The sequence below is a fragment of the Crocodylus porosus genome, unplaced genomic scaffold, assembly GCF_001723895.1.
Source record: "Crocodylus porosus isolate Cpor-Errol unplaced genomic scaffold, CroPor_comp1, whole genome shotgun sequence".
Taxonomy (NCBI): Eukaryota; Metazoa; Chordata; order Crocodylia; family Crocodylidae; genus Crocodylus; species Crocodylus porosus.
This window is the reverse complement of record NW_017728948.1, coordinates 9,308,353-9,324,405: the sequence shown is the minus strand read 5'-3', so window position 1 is coordinate 9,324,405 and position 16,053 is coordinate 9,308,353. Positions and strand designations below refer to the sequence as shown.

General features: G+C 46.7%; 1 protein-coding gene across 1 annotated transcript in view; it reads left to right on the top strand.

Annotated features, from left to right (window-relative positions):
- Nucleotides 1–15,536, top strand: part of RPIA (ribose 5-phosphate isomerase A) — a 30,302-nt gene extending 14,766 nt beyond the window's left edge. The window contains exons 6-9 of the mRNA XM_019553337.1: nucleotides 975–1,043; nucleotides 1,581–1,722; nucleotides 6,179–6,278; nucleotides 14,332–15,536. Of these exons, the coding sequence (XP_019408882.1) occupies nucleotides 975–1,043; nucleotides 1,581–1,722; nucleotides 6,179–6,278; nucleotides 14,332–14,429 (409 nt within the window). The 3' untranslated portion in view covers nucleotides 14,430–15,536. The remainder of the gene's footprint in view (nucleotides 1–974; nucleotides 1,044–1,580; nucleotides 1,723–6,178; nucleotides 6,279–14,331) is intronic.
- The last annotated feature ends 517 nt before the right edge of the window (nucleotides 15,537–16,053 follow it).

The following is a 16,053-nucleotide window of genomic DNA, read 5'->3' as shown; positions in this document are numbered from 1 at the left end:
TTAATGAGGATGGGGTGGGAGACGGTGTCAAAGGCCTGGCTGAAGTGTAGAAAGACTACATCCACGGCGACACCTGCATCCAATGCTTTTGTGACCTGATCATAAAAGGCAATCAGGTTGGTCTGACATGACCTGCCCCTAATGAAACCGTGCTGGTTGCCCATTGCAGATGTTCTCCTTGATGATCTTCTCAAAGAGTTTCCCTGCTGTTGAGAACCCCAGCGCCCCTCCTACTAATCTCAACTTGCTGAAGTTGGCCCTCTTGAAGTCTAGGGCTACCGCCTTGCTGCAGGCCCTTGACAGCCTGTGCTGGATGGTGAATTCCAGCAAGCGATGATCGCTATCACCCAGGTGGTCAAGAACCTGGAAGCCCCTTACGAGGTTGTTGCTTGTGGCCAGGACCAGGTCCAACAGGGCATTCATTGCCTCTGGTGAACTCTGCACCCCCTGAATTAAGTGGAGGTCCTGTATCTCGGCCAGGAACCTCCTGGAACGGTCCGACCTGGCTGACTGTTCCTCCCAGAGGATGTCCGGGTAATTTAAATCACCCATAACAACCCTTGCCTTAAGTGCCTCTGCAAGCTGGCCTGAAAATTCCCAGTCCAGGTCCTCCCTTGTGGCAGGTTTAGCCATGAAGGTTCCTCTGTCCTATTCCAGTATTGTTTCTTACCCTACACCTGGTCAGACTACCTACAGAATGAGGAAGGACAGTCGTCTGTCTGTGGTGTCTTTGCCCCTGCATGAATTGACAGAGACTGTCTCCTATGTTGGAAATGAGCTATGAGCCTCCCTCCCCCCAACCTCATGGTACGGGGCTGTTGGTCTGCTAATTTTCAGAAGCACTTGAATTTGCATTGGATCAAGGAGCTTAACTCATCTTGTCTCGTATTCTGGGGAGCTGTTTTTTTTTATTTCAGCCATCCAGCCATGACAAGGTCCAATTTAATGTGTTTGTTTTCTCACTTTGCTTTCAGAGGCTGTCTGACACAGGAGAAGATTGTTGCAGGCTATGCCAAATGCTTCATTGTTATTGCAGACTACAGGTGAAATGTGCTGGATTTTATCCCTACAAGGTGGAGACAGAGGGTCAAGTTCAGCCATAGTCAAATTCAGTGAGCCTATTCGTTGAGTAGTCTCATGGTTCTGCTTCTGTGGTCATTGGGAGGTTGCCCCTTGACTCAGTGACATTGTGAGTTGAATTTGGCTCGGGTTTTAATTGCAAAACTCCAGAACCCCCAAATTATGCAGCACTCTCACCTCAAAATTCACCATCCCCCATGTCTTTGCAAGTTCACGTAGATGGCTGATGTGCCCTTTTTTCTGACGTGGCTAGTTATTACCTTTCTGTTGGGTTAATTGCCCTCTTCTGCTTAAATCTGTAGGACCCTTGAAAATTAAGGAGAGAGATTTTTGCCCAAGTATTTCAAACTGGTGGCTTTCTGAGGACTTAACTGAGCTGGCCCTGCCAGCATGAATTTCTCCGAGAGGAGCTGCCTTACTGTGTTAATGTGTAGTGAAACCCAGTCTGACATTAAATATATGGTGATGGACTAATCCTGTGTCCAACTGTCTCCACCTAGAAAAGATTCCAAGAACCTTGGAGAGCGGTGGAAGAAGGGAATCCCCATCGAAGTCATCCCAATGGCCTATGTGCCAGTCACCAGGGCCCTGGAAAAGAAGTTTGGTGGTGTTGCTGAGCTGAGGATGGCAGTTAGCAAAGCAGTAAGTATAGACAAAAGTCTCTATCCAGCTGCTCTCTCAGCAGTGAGTTTGTTCTGGGTGTGGTGAAACAGGAGCATAGGGCTGGAAGGGACCTCTTGGGTCATCAGGTGCAGTCCCTTATGATCATAGTGCTTAAGATGCCAAAAGGTGGCTTCTTCTTTCTATGGGGGCTGGTGGATGGGGGTGTATGTGTACACGCATATGCCTACGTGTGGATTCGTGCCCTATTCTAGGCGTGTTTGGGTTCACCATCCTTCCTAGGCACAGTAAGGTCTTGTTTATCTCCAGTATCTGTGAGAAACATGGCTTGGGGAAGTAATCTTCACAATCTGTGTCTCTGGAAACCAGTGACTTCTCACCGTTATTTCAAAGCAGTGTATTGAGAAGGAGTGTGAAGCATTTTGTTACAATCAACCTTTTTTTTTTTTTTTTTGCTCAGATATTCTATCTACCACAATGTTCAGACAGTTTTCAGTTGTCTAAACTTCATGCTGAATATCTCTAACAGTAACATAACACTGCAAAACCCTTATCCAGAGCTGTCCTTGAAAGACTCACCCAGTGCTTTATAGTTACTTTTTTCAGACCATCCAGAGTCTTGGTATAGCCAAATTTTCCTGCAATACAGATGGTCATTTCCATATAATACAATAACTCTTTTTAGAAATGGTCTGATACAGATTTTACTGTACGACTTCCCTTTGCATATGGACCCATGGTTAGATTTTCATACCACTCTTCACAAAACATGCTGAATGCTAGATTTTTCATTTAATATTCAGGTATCCTTGCAAGACATCAATAAAAGTAAATATTCAGGTCTATAGGACTCTTATCCATAAGGAGTTTTGCAGCTTTTCTCTGTAACAGGTGCACACTGTAGCTTTCTCAGAATCGGTAGCAATCTGAGGGAGAGCAGTACCCTGGGAATACTAGACTCATTTTCATCCCTTCAGTTTTAGGAACTTGGGGAGGACTTCACTGCCATGGCTTCCTGCTGTATATAATCTCTTTTTCCAAGTGGCTGGGAGCCAGAACCTCTTGTGTTTCCATGCTGACTGTGGTAGTGAGTCAACTGTTCAATCCTAAGAAAATCTTTTATCTTCTTTGTGACTTAACTGCCTTATCAATTAAATACTTACCCCTATTTTCTCAGGCATTTTGTCAGAATTAGGGTATGTCTATACCGGACAAGAAAGGTGAAACCAAAGACCTGTTCTTGACTGGAGTCAGCAGTTCAGGTTCAACCCCAGGCTTCCCTGGATTTGAATTTGAGCTGCTAACACCAATCAAAATCCAGACTGGCTTCTTCTTGCTGCTGCTGTGTTATAACCTGAGTTGAATGACTTGGGTTAACAGGCTTTTTTCCCTACAGTGTAGACATACCTCCTCAGGTGATAACTGAGGATTGAAAGGAGCAAGTGTTGCCTAACAAAGTGCTCTGTTTCACCCTTTGTCCCAAAGCAGTTGGCATAATTCAAGGTCTTCTTGGATTACTTCCCTTCTCATGAGGAGTTGAGGATAAAAATTGGGTGTGTTTTTGGTGCAGCCTTGTTTGTTTCCCTAAATACAGTAGAAACAAGTAGCTGGTGTCTTGGTTGCTTTTGAATCTCCTGTGCTGTTCCTCCAGCAACCTATGCCCAGGAAGAATGGTTCCCTTTGGGGCCATGCTCACTTGTTCCCCTGCCTTTCTCTGCTTCCAGTTTATTGCAGCCTGCATCCGATATCCCAGCCCATGCATTTGCAACCAGCAAAACCCCAGTCCAAACTCTGATATGCTCATGTTGCCTTTGGGTCTCGCATCCTAGAGCTCCCACCAACTTTCCCTCCAGGAAGGGACTTGATGACTTCCTCTGAGCCTGAGGGAGTGCTGGGCAAGTGCTTTGGCTTTAGTGGGGCAGGGATAGTCTTTGGATCCTGGATCCAGCCCTTCCTGGAGGGCAGCCCTTTGCATTTTTTCAGCAAACTGGCATTGCTACATGCTGGGTGGGAGGGAGGTTTTTTGATTCACTGCCCAAATCAGCTTTAAGATAATCAAAAGGTTTTAGTCTATGCAAAGGGACTCCCTTTGTCAAACTTAAATTGGATAATTAATCAGCTGTGCCTTTCCCTCTCTGTATAGGATGTGCAGGGTATTAACTGAAAGCCCTGCATTAACAGCTTCTTTTGCACCACGGAAGCTGAGAGAGAAGTCTAGTGGGAGCAGATTCAGTTTCCAAGTGTATTTACTTGCTTGCCTCCCAGTCGGATTGAGGGGTGGAAGGCACAGTGCACCAAATGCAGATACACATGCACATTGTATTAGATTCATGTGCCATTTTGTACACTGAATATAATTCTTGTGCATAATGAGCAGATTTGTATAATTAAGAACAGATTTGTATAATAGCTGCTTTCTTTACTTTAATGTCCCACAGGAAGTTTTTGTTTTCAGTGGAAAGCTGTGTGGGCAGCTCACTTTACACCTGGATGTAAAAGACACTGCAAGGTTAACTAATGGCAGGGTTACCTTATTTCCAGGTCCAAAAGAGAAGATGCCTGTGAAGGGAGAAAGAGGGAATATGATGGTGGGGAGGCAAGTGACATGCTTATAGATTCATAGATGCTAGGGTCGGAAGGGACCTCAATAGATCATCGAGTTGGACCCCCTGCCCCGGGCAGGAAGGAATGCTGGGGTCAGGTGACCCCAGCCAGATGCCCATCCAACCTCCCCTTGAAGGGGACAGCACCACCTCCCTTGGGAGCCCGTTCCAGCATTTGGTCACTCTAACTGTGAAGAAGTTCCTCCTAATGTCCAGTCTAAATCTGATCTCTGCTAGCTTATGGCCATTATTTGTTATAACTCCCAGGGGTGCCTTGGTGAAGTAGAGCCTCACCAATTCCCTTCTCTGCCCCCATGATGAATTTATAGGCAGCCACAAGGTCGCCTCTCAACCTTCTCTTGTGGAGGCTGAAGAGGTCCAGGTGCCCTAGTATCTCCTCGTAGGGCTTGGAGTGCAAGCCCTTAACCATATGAGTGGCCCTTCTCTGGACCTCTCTAGGTTATCCACATCCCTCTTGAAGTGTGGTGACCAAAACTGGATGCAGTACTTCAACTGTGGCATGACCAGTGCCCGATAGAGGGCAAGTATCATCTCCTTGGTTTTGTTTGTCAGGCATCTGCTGATGCACGATAAAGTGCAGTTAGCTTTTCTGTTGACTTCATCATACTGACGACTCATGTTCATCTTGGAGTCCACTAGGACTCTGAGATCCCTTTCTGCTTCTGTGCTACCAAGCAAGTCATTTCCTAGGCAGGAGGTGTGCTGCACATTTTTCCTCCCTAGGTGCAGCACTTTACATTTCTCCTTGTTAAATTGCATTCTATTGTTTTCCGCCCATTTGTCCAACCTGTCCAGGTCTGCCTGTAGTTGTTCCCTGCCCTCCAGTGTGTCCACTTCTCCCCACAGTTTTGTGTCATCTGCAAACTTGGACAAAGTACACTTCACTTCCTTGTCCAAGTCACTGATGAAGATATTGAAGACTATTGGTCCAAGGACCGAGCCCTGCAGGACCTCACTACCCACGCCCTTCCAGGTCGATACCTACCCATCCACTACCACTCTCTGGGTACGACCCTCTAGCCAATTTGCCACCCCCTGGACTGTGTAATCATCCAAGTCACCACCTCTTAGCTTGTTCACCAGTATGGGGTGGGATACCATATCAAAGGCATTACTAAAGTCTAAGTAAACGATATCAACCCCTACTCCTGTGTCCAGGTGTTTTTGTAACCTGGTCATAAAAAGAGACTAGATTAGTCGGGCATGATCTACCTGCTACGAACCTGCGCTGGTTTCCCCTCAGCATAATTTTTCCTGCTGGGCTCTCGCATATATGAGCCTTAATAATCTTTTCAAAGACTTTGCCAAGGATGGAGGTGAGACTGACTGGCCTATAGTTGCCTGGATCCTTCCTCCCCTTCTTGAAAATGCTGATGCCCTACCCCTGCCCATTTTGTTGCCCCTCACAGCCCCCCCAGCCCTGCTGCTGCCCCTCACTCCTGACCTACTGACCCCAGCCCTGCCATTGCACCTCACTCCCAAACAGCAATACCCTGTCCCCCCCACCGGTGCCCCTCATTCTGGACCCGCAGCCCCTGCCCCCCAGCTCTGCCAGTGCCCCTCACTCTGTTCTCCCTGCTGCCTCTGATCACCCTCCCCCTGCTCCTACGGGAGGAGCAAAGCAATATCAGGAACTGAGCTCCTGATCATGCATGTACTGTGCTAGGTATTCTGGGAACTGTAGTTCTGTGTAAGGGTGGCCATGCTGAAAATGGACCAGGAGAAGAAATCCCAGAAATTTGACATGCATTTAAAAAACCTGCCCCAATGCAGCAGGGGGGGGCCAAAAAAGAGGACTTGTCCAGGAAAACCTGGATGTACGGTAACCCTAACTAATGCAACCTTTTCCCTAGGGCCCTGTAGTGACGGACAATGGGAATTTCATACTGGACTGGAAGTTTGACATGGTCCACAAGTGGAAAGATGTGAACACAGCTATCAAAATGATTCCAGGTAGTCTCTCTGGTTTAAAAAAGCCCTTCTGAGCTTCTGGTTCCAACTGGAAAAGTTATACCAAACTATCTATTTTGGGTAGCTGGGTGTGTGTGTGTCCTGTATTTTGAAACTTAAGGTGCTTTGAACCCCAGTTCACTTGCAATGGAACAGCTAACTTTGCTTTCTCAACTAGAATAAGATGTCCTGCTATAACTTCATCTACACAGGGGTTTTATTTGGTCACTTCTAGTGAAGCAGCAAAAGGACCTGTTGAGGCTAGAGCTTTCTGTTCATTCAGGTCCTTATGCCCTAGTTTTGCAAGGAACAGAGGCACATGCCAAACTTTAAGAATGTGATTGCAGTGAGACTAGTCATGTGTCCTTTTGGCTAAGATCAAATGTAGTTTGGGCTGATGGGCTTGGACTAAGCAACATTCACTCAGGCCAGTGTCCAGGCATCTTGCTGACTTGGAGCCTTAAAGCCTGAGTGAATTTTCATTTGCAGTGGTATAAATTCAGAGCAGTGCTTTTAGATAAATCCTTGTAAGCTCATTAAGAGCAGCAGTTCCTCCTCTACTACCTCTGTAGACCAGACTTGATGGAAACACACAGGAGTGGGACACGCAGGAGTGAGATTTTCAGACTTGCCTGTGATGACTGTTTCATTGAGGATCAGAGGGGCTCATCTGAACTCTTCTATTTCTACTGCTTTTAACTTCACCACCACCAAAGAGCTGATCAGTGCACCAGTGCTTATTCCAGCGCAGCTGCTCCGCAGTAAGCAAGTAAGCTGTGCTGGGGTAATTGTGTCCATACTGGAGGCTGCACCAGTTAATGCTTGGGGAAATCCCATCCTAAGTTTAGAAGAGCATATACAGGCTAGAAACAGGGCTGCAACATCAGGTGATGGTTGAACTTGAGGAAGATGACGCTTTGGGCACCCAATTACATTGAGGAAAAAAACATTCAGGACTGTTCGATCTTTTTTTTCTCTGTTCTTGTGTAGCTCTAACAAGGGCCCTGGTGAATGCACTAGTTTCCACGTGACCTTTTTTGTCAGATGAAAAACAAAAAGTCCCAGGAAGAAACTTGTCTGCATGAATTGAATGGCTGCTTTCTTAATGGAAGTAGCTGCAATAACTAGATTCACCACTGAATGGCAGCACAGTTTCAAAAATTTGTATAGTGCATTTGTTCAAGGTGGTAAGCAAATAATTGAAAGTTGATTCTGAAACTCTTTCGAAGTACAGAATTGCTTCATGTACTACTGAAATGGAAAGTCAGATACAGCAGTTAGACCCAGCGACCGTGTAAAGCAGCTTAAGGCAGAAGGTACCCAAGCGTGCTTCCAAGGGAACTTTTATTCCTGGTACCTAGAATATAGTTGTAACGGCAGCATTGACACTACTTTTATAGAAGACGGAGTCCACTGTTCAGCATCAGAGCTGACAGCTCAGTAGCAGCGGGTTAGCAAGGTTTTACCTAAGCAGGAAAGGCAGGGTGTGCCAGGTGCGGAGTAGGCCTTGCCACTGCTCCAAAGGTCAGTGCTTGGCTGCGACTCTGGAAAAAATCTTTTTTTTTCATTCTGCCTTGCCCAGACAAGGTGTGTGACTTATTTAGGGGCAAGTGGTATGTGAGAGAAAAAGGTAAGTCTCCCATTTGCAATCTAACTAAGCTCATCATTAGGCTATTTCTTTGTAATGGTCCTCTTCAGATCAGAAGAGAGAAGTAGATCATTTGATTTCTGCTCTAATTCAGGTTGTAGAACTCCAGGCTTGTCCCTAGTGGGGCCAGTAGCTTTTTACTGCCTCCCTTTCCCATATATAATTGTTGTCGTTCCAGTGTGGGCCCCTGTGCCACCTTACTGAGTTCTCTGCTGTATGACATCCCTAAAACTCTGGTGCTAATGCATGTGAGTTGTCCTATTGACTTTAAGGAGCCTGCTTCTGTCTTCAGAGTTGAGACTGAATGAGGCCCAGTGGTGTAGTCTGTCATAGGTACAGCAGGCTGTGGTGACTTCTGGTTTTGCTGTGAGCACACTCCTAGAATCATAGAAAATGAGGGTTGGGAGGGACCTCAGGAAGTCGCATCTAATCCAAGCCCCTGCTCAAAGCAGGACCAGCCCCAACTAGATCATCCCAGCCAAAGCTTTGTCTAGCTGGGTTTTGAAAACCTCCAAGAATGGAGCTTCCACCACCTCTCTGGGTAACCTGTTCCAGTGTTTTACTACCCTCCTAGTGAGAAAATTCTTCCTAATATCTAACCTAAACTTCCTTTGCTGCAACTTGAGACCATTGCTCCTTGTTCTGTCACCTGCCACCACTAAGAGCAGTTTCTCTCCATCCTCTTTCGCACCCCCTTCAGGGAGTTGAAAACTGCTATCAAGTTCCCTCTCAGTCTCCTCTCTTCCAGACCAAATAAGCCCAGTTCCCTTAGCCTTTCCTCAGAAGTCATGTCCCCCAGCCCCCAAACCATTTTTGTCACCCTCTGCTGGACTCTCTCCAATTTGTCCATATCATTTTTGTAGTGGGGGCCCAAAACTGAACACAGTAGTCCAGATGTGGTCTCATCAGTGCTGAATAGAGGGGAATAATCATTACTTTCCTTGGTTTTCTAGCAACGCTTCTACCAGTGCAGCCCACTTTACTGTTAGCCTTCTTGGCAACAAGGGCACACTGCTGAGTGATATCCATTTTATTGTACACTGTCACCCCCAGGTCTTTTTCTGCAGAGCTGCTGCCCAGCCAGTCAGCCCGCAGCCTGTACTGGTGCAGGGACCTTTGTTACTTTACTGGTGATGCTTTGAACTGTTCATTTCGAGTGAATGGCTCCCATGAGTTGCCCAACTTGGGCTGTAAACAAGCATAACTTTTTTTCTGGGGGAAAAAAGCCTTTTTGTCCTGGGATCCTACAGAAGTACCAGTCCATTGTCCTGCTTCAAGTACCTGTGAAGCATGAGAGAGGAAATGTGGTACTGTTTCCCTTGGGGTGGCCATCCACCCCCAGTCCAGTGTAGCAAGTCAATTATCTGTAAATTAATTGTGGCCCATTCAAGTTAATTGCCAGTCAGGCTCTCCCTAGCCATCTATTTTTTTTCTCCCTCCCTGCCTTGAATCCCCCCAGTGTCCTTTGTCTTCTCATTAAGCTCTTGTCCTCTCTCCTGACGACCTGGGCTGCTGCCCTTTCTAATTTACTCAGCTTGCTCTGCTTTCCTGCCCGCACCCTGCCTGGGCTCAGCCAACACCCTCTGCCTCCTGCCTCCTCTGTACTCTGCCACCTTCCTATTTCCCCCAGTAGTTCCCTGTCCCTTAAACTTCTTCCTGGCATAAAGGCTCGCATTATGACTTGCTTCCCTTTCCTGCCCAGGATATCTTGAATTATGTCCCCTGGGACCTCAAGACTTGCAAAGTAGTGAACATCTTCCAGTCTTATCAACTGGCACTCCTGCAGGGAGTGCTTCTAGATTATAAACAGTGGGCAAGATGCACTTTGGGCTCATTTTGCAGGCATAGTTCTGCTTGGCAGAGCCCTCTAGTGGAGATACGGTAGGAGGTGACAGAGGCATTCTGGACTTTAAGGTAATGCAAGCGCTTTTCTATCATGCCCAGTTGCCTTCACCCTCTGATTCAAATGAGGTACCATTTACAGCTGGGCTGACTGGAGGCAGCCTTTGGCACAAGCCCAGGGCAAAGCTTTGAGCTCGCACCTCTGGACATCTAGCTACTGACCTTCGCTTCTCTGCCATTGCATCCCATTAACTGTAACAAGCAAAAACCTGGCACCGTTGGAGTCCATGGTGAAACTCCGTGTGCTTTCAGTTATTGTACGTTTGTATGGCTCTGATGGCTAGGAGCCCAGACATGGACCAGTGCCCCAAGCACTGTATGAACACTGACTGTACACACCATCCTTGCCCCACAGAGTTTGACATCTATGACCAGAGACATTCAATAGGTCCATAGATGAGGGCGTATAAAGGAAGAAAGAAACTGAATTGATGGATGCGATGGTGTCAGTCTCAACACACCAGCAGCCTAATCATTATCAACTTCAGCAGGCACAGGAGTTCACCCATCTTGACCTGTTCAGGCCTCGTGGACAGCTGGATATCGTTCTGTACTTGCTTCCAGCAGCCGGTAGATGTCAGTCTTGAGCCTCAGGAAGTGATGCTGCTAAAACAAAACTAAAGTAACTAGGAAGAAAAGTTCCCCCCTAATTCTGTGTGTAGTATTTCACAGGTGGGGCTAGGTGGTTTCAGGACTGGCAGGGAGAATCCTTTGGTATCCATCTCCCTTTATGCTCACAATGCCTTTATTCTCTGTTCAGAAATATGCCCTGCTCAAGAAAAACCCATAGTTCCGCGAGGGCAGGAGAGGTAAAATTTCAAGGTTATGAAGATGTGAGCCTTATAACGAAGAGCTCTCACTGACAGTACTCCTGCTACTCCTGTCCTCTCTTCCTGTGCCCTTTTGTGCCACTTGTCCTGTAAGGCATGAGCTTGGGGTTTGATTGTACAGATGCCTGCTTTAGAGCATATGGCTTTCTGACAGCGGGGGGTCTCAGCAAGTAGCCCCTGCGCCTGGTGAGAACCTTGTAGCCGGACTCCAGCATTGCAGAGCCTTGCCAACTGCAGATGGCCTCAGGCATCCCTTTGTAACAAGTCCGCTCATACCCTTCCCCCCATGTTAAAAGAACATTACTGAGGGTACAACACTAAGTGCTTAGCTAGGGAAGGCCAGAATTTAGTCTGTTGGACAAGCTGGCTTTAGCTCATGTCTGCTTATGCGTTTGAATATAGTCCCTGATGATGGACTACTGTAATATTTTCTCCCACCACACCCCTTGGCTCACCTAGTACCCAGGATTGGGCTCATCTGTTGAGCACCTATTCAGTATTTTATTTTCCCTTTGTTCAGTGGCTCCAAGGCCTGTTCACTGCTGGCAATTACCTTGTTCTGAAGACTGAATGATTTCTTTGGGCTCTTCTGTGCTACAGTATTCCAGCACTTTACCAATGGGTTTGTTTTCACCCTCTTCCCCCCTGAAAAGCGTGGGAACTTCCCCATTATAGGTGGTGACGTGGATACAGATGCTAAGCACCTAGCATGCTGAAATCCTAGTCTGTGGATTGGACCTCCTATGTTTTTCAACAATAGAAATAGTGAGAGACCCAAGTCAGGAATATTAAGTGCCCAATATGAGCTTATGAAAACCTGAGTACTTGGCCATTGTTGTACTTGGGATGTTGTAGCTATGGATGCCTGGGCACTTCTGTAGTTCAGGCCCCAGGGTACCAAGTCAGGTAGCCAGAAAATGGAGAGCATGTGACAGGAAAGGTTTGGCTTAAGGGTCTGGACTTGCACTGCATAGGACACTTACAGCAGACACTGGGGGGAGATTCTGATTGTCCGGAATGACATAGGCTGCATGGTGAAGGAAGTCCATCCTTTCTGCAATCTCTGCCTTATTCTCTACACATCTTCCAAAGCCTGGAGCAAATAAAGCTGCGGTTTGGGAGACAAGTCAAGACCTCTTCCAGTCACTTCAGTGCACCTGTCCTCTGCACTGAATGAGCTGGGGATCCTGAAGAAAGGATGGCGTCTGCTCATGTGACTAAAGATTAAATCACAGCTCAACTGCACAAGGAGGTATAATGGAGCTTGCACAGGCATTTTGAGCATGATGTTTCCCCGGTGTTTTAAGAACATTTTATTTACTTAGTTACCTAAACACCAGCTGAGAAAACCAGGCTCTGTTGCAAGACTCCAGGCTGATAATCGTGGGGTTAGACCCTTTAAACCTGTTACATAGAGCCCCTTGAGCTCCTGGAGCGAGTGACGGTGTATCCAGTGACAGTGGAGCAGCACTGAGGGGAAGGAGACGCTTCCCCAGCTGGCTATGCAGGTGGTGGCTGAGAGCATAGGACCCATGAGACTGGGATGCTGGGTTGCTTTCTGTGCCCTAGAGTGGAGTGCGCTTTCCTGGGCATGGACTCTTGTCCCCATCCCTTCCAACCTGCCCCTGTTTTGATCTCGCCTCAACCCCTACCTGGCCCCTTGTTCCAGTTCTGCTGTCCCTATTTTGTCACGTTGAAGCTCCACACTTCAGGCTGCTGATGTGGTCCCTGTCTCCTTACCCACTTAGTTCCATTCTTCTCCCTTTAAATTTCCAGTTCCAGCTTCTGGCCTTTCCATTCTTGCCCAGCCCAGTCCCATTTCTCTCCTTCAGTCCTCAGTCTGTCATCTCATTTCATTTCTCTGTTCCCACTAGCTCTTTCCCCAGGTTTCTAATCCAGTGCTGTGCCCAGGCCTGCTCCAGATCCATGTCCTGATCTCTGCCCAGCCAGTCACTGGTCCACTGCCCCTTGCTCCTCATCTCGTCCCCTCACCCAGTCCGCCACTGACACCTTCCTGTCCCTTCTAGCACCCAGTCCTACCCAATAAATCCGTTTTCCCCTTCCAGACTCTACTTTCCTGGCCTCCCTCTACAATATTGTAGATCTGATTTGTCATCCCCTCTGCATTTGAATCAAACAGCTGCTTCTTCTTCACTACCCAGTTGTCAGCAGATGATCCCAGAGAGCACCTCAGAGACCAGCCCCTGATCTCAGTCCCATCCCATCCCAGAGCAGCAGCCTGTACTGGAAAAGTCCATCTGAGTCCTTGTAGGCTGGGGCTGAAAGCATCTTGCTTGCCCTGTGCGGATGATGCATGCTTTGGGGTTGTGAGGTTCAAGCTGCCTTAGTAAGACTGGAGTCTTCTAAGGGTTTAGCTGCTGAACTCCAGCAAGTCTCTGTGAACTATGTGTGAACAGCAGGTTTCTTTCCTCAAGGTCTCAGAGCTTTGGTCAGATTTTGGCCTGGGTTCACATAGCTGGCAAAGGTGCATCCCCTTACATTCAAATTCCTAGGTGCCTGGTTTCAGGCCTGTGCTCTGAAGCATGGGGATGCTAGTGATGTTCAAGGAAAGGTGGCCAGCATGTTTTCAAAGTTGGTAAAATAAGGTATATTGCCCTACCTTCATTCTTGAAAATGACTAAAGCATTTTGGCTCATTTTCCCCAGAAAATCTTAGAGGAGGCAGAAAGCCAGCATGGAACATTTATGCCCAAATGTTTGTTTGGCAAGGTCACAAGCAACTGAAAACGGGGCTTTACGGTGACAAGTGCTGGACGGGTGACTGTGTTGTGCAGTCAGCTGCGCCTGTAAGACAGGACTGTCCTTCCACATGGCGTCAGCGGCCTGCTTTGGAGCGGTGTTACTACCTAGTAGCCTCTGGTCCAGGACAGGGTGCAAGAACCCTTTGAATCTGTTCAGCACCACTGAGGCCACATCTACAGAGCTGTGTTCAGTTTTGGGCCCTCACTATAGAAAAGATGTGGACGAATTGGAGAGAGTCCAGCGGAGGATCACAAAAATGGTTTCAGGGGCTGGGGCACATGACTTCTGAGGGAACTGGGTTTATTTAGTCTAGAGAAGAGGAGACTGAGAGGAGACTAAATAGCAGCCTTCAACTCCCTGAAGTAGGGTTCAGAAAAGGATGGAGCTGAACTATTTTCAGTGATGGCAGAGCAAGGAGCAACGCTCTCAAGTTGCAGCAAGGGAAGTTTAGGTTAGATATTAAGAAGAATTTTCTCACTAGGAGATTAGTCAATCCTGGGACAGGTTACCCAGAGAGGTGGGGGAAGCTGCATTCTTGGAGGTTTTCAATGCCCAGCTGGACAAAGCTTTAGTTGGGATAATGTAGTTGGAGTTGGTCCTGCTTTGAGCAGGGGTGTGGAGTAGATGAACTCCTGGGGTCCCTTCCAACCCTCATTTTCTATGAGTGAATGGCATAGCCTGTCTCAAGGGAAGTAGATTACCCCCTTCTATTCCCATTCAAATTTAGGTTGGCTTATGCCCAGTAATTTAAGGACAGAAGGCTTGCCTGTAGCTGGGAAGCTTAGCATCATGAGGATGGTAGACTTTGCATGTCGTGTTAATGAATAATGGTTCAGTACCTAACATGAAAGGACTAGAGCATACAGGGTTAGACCAGGAGATCACTAACTTGCCTGTGATTTCTCCATTCCCAGGCGTGGTGGAAACGGGCCTGTTCATCAACATGGCGGAAGCAGTTTACTTTGGAATGGAGGATGGCTCTGTCCGCATGCGTGAGAGACCGAGCCACTGACACCGGTCAGCCACGCTCTCCCCTTTGCCTTTGGCCAATTCTCGGCTGCTGTCATCAATGCCAATCTGAGATTTTGCCTTAACGAGTGACCGTCGTGACAGAAGAGGATGGCTTGAATGTCAACCGAATCCACTGATATGATACTGAATGTCTTTCTCTCTTCTCTCTCTCTCTCTTTTTTTTTTTTTTAAACAAATATATTCTATTTCTATATATCTATATATTTTTACTTTACAGGAATGTTCTTTTTTAAAAAAAATAATTTGAACCAAAATTGCTTTAACACTTTTGTATTTATTTTTGAGAAACGTTTACCAAAAAGGACACTTTTTTTATGGAACTTGAACCCATCTGGTTGCTCTTATGGTGTTGGGGTTAGAGTGAGGTGACCACAAGTCTGTCTTCTGTTGTTTGCCAGGGAGAAGAATGAAGAATGAGGCACATAATACGAGCATAGCCAGTTTGGATCTGCTGATGCCTTATTTGGAACCTGTTTGGTTCTGTGTTTTATGCCTTTTTATTTTTTATATCCTGGGTTTTAATTGTATGGACTGCCTAGTTATTTTCTGTGTGTGACAATCACCCCTGGGCAGAGGGAGGCCACGGTCAATGTGTCCCTTAATGCTGGGACATGTGGTACATGAACCTGTGTCTGATCCTCTGCACAGAGGTGACTTTGTTCCTCTGGGCCAAAGTCTGCTGTGTTACACTCCTGCCAATCCATGTAGCTTCCATTAGTGGAGGTCTGTTTGAATCAATGGAGTTGCATCAGATGGACATCAGTGTGAACAAGGGCAAAGCTGGGAGCCTTAACCCAGTTTTTATGGAAGCATTTGAAAAATTAGCAGCGTGTCTTGCAGTAGTGGCAAATCCACTTGGTCAGGATTGAAGGCAATAAATCGGGCTTCACAGCTGTTGATTCAGGGAAGTTTAGAGCAGAACGCAGTGGAAAACTGAGTCTTTCTGCCTGAACTGAATGCAAATGTAGCAGGCGAACAAGGTACTCATTTAATATATTGTATTCCATGTCTTTGCATGGTGCTGTGTCAACAATGCCATCACTTGGTTTGTTATATGATCTGAAATAAAGAACTCTAATGCCAGGAATTTTTGCCTTTCGAAGTCATTTTTAAAAAAATAAATAGCAAGCTAAGTCCTCAGCTGGGATAAATCAACTTCACTAGGACTATGACAGTATGCATCAGCTGACAATCTTCCTTTGTTTGCATAGTTTGAAGGACTTTAAGTGAGACTTCATGCTGCCAGTGTCACCCGGGCTCAATCCACTACTTCATTTTTGACATTGGGGGGGGTGGAAAAAAAAATCAAGTATGTTGAAATTTAACTAAGTGTTGGAGCCCACCTGTTTGCTTAGCCACTCACATGTAAAATCTGTGAAACTGAAACTGTGTGCGCGCCTAAAAATGGCGTATATCAGTAAGATGGAGTTTCCTTTTTGCAGAAAGGAGCTATTTTAGTCACCATAAGCCTGCGCACCCATCCCGCCTCTTCAAAAATAGTAATGCGGTTTTGTACTGAAAAAACTGGCCTATGATAGTGTTTCCAATAAAGTGATGACAGTGGAATATTATTGATTCCCACAGGCCTGATTCTATAGGAACAG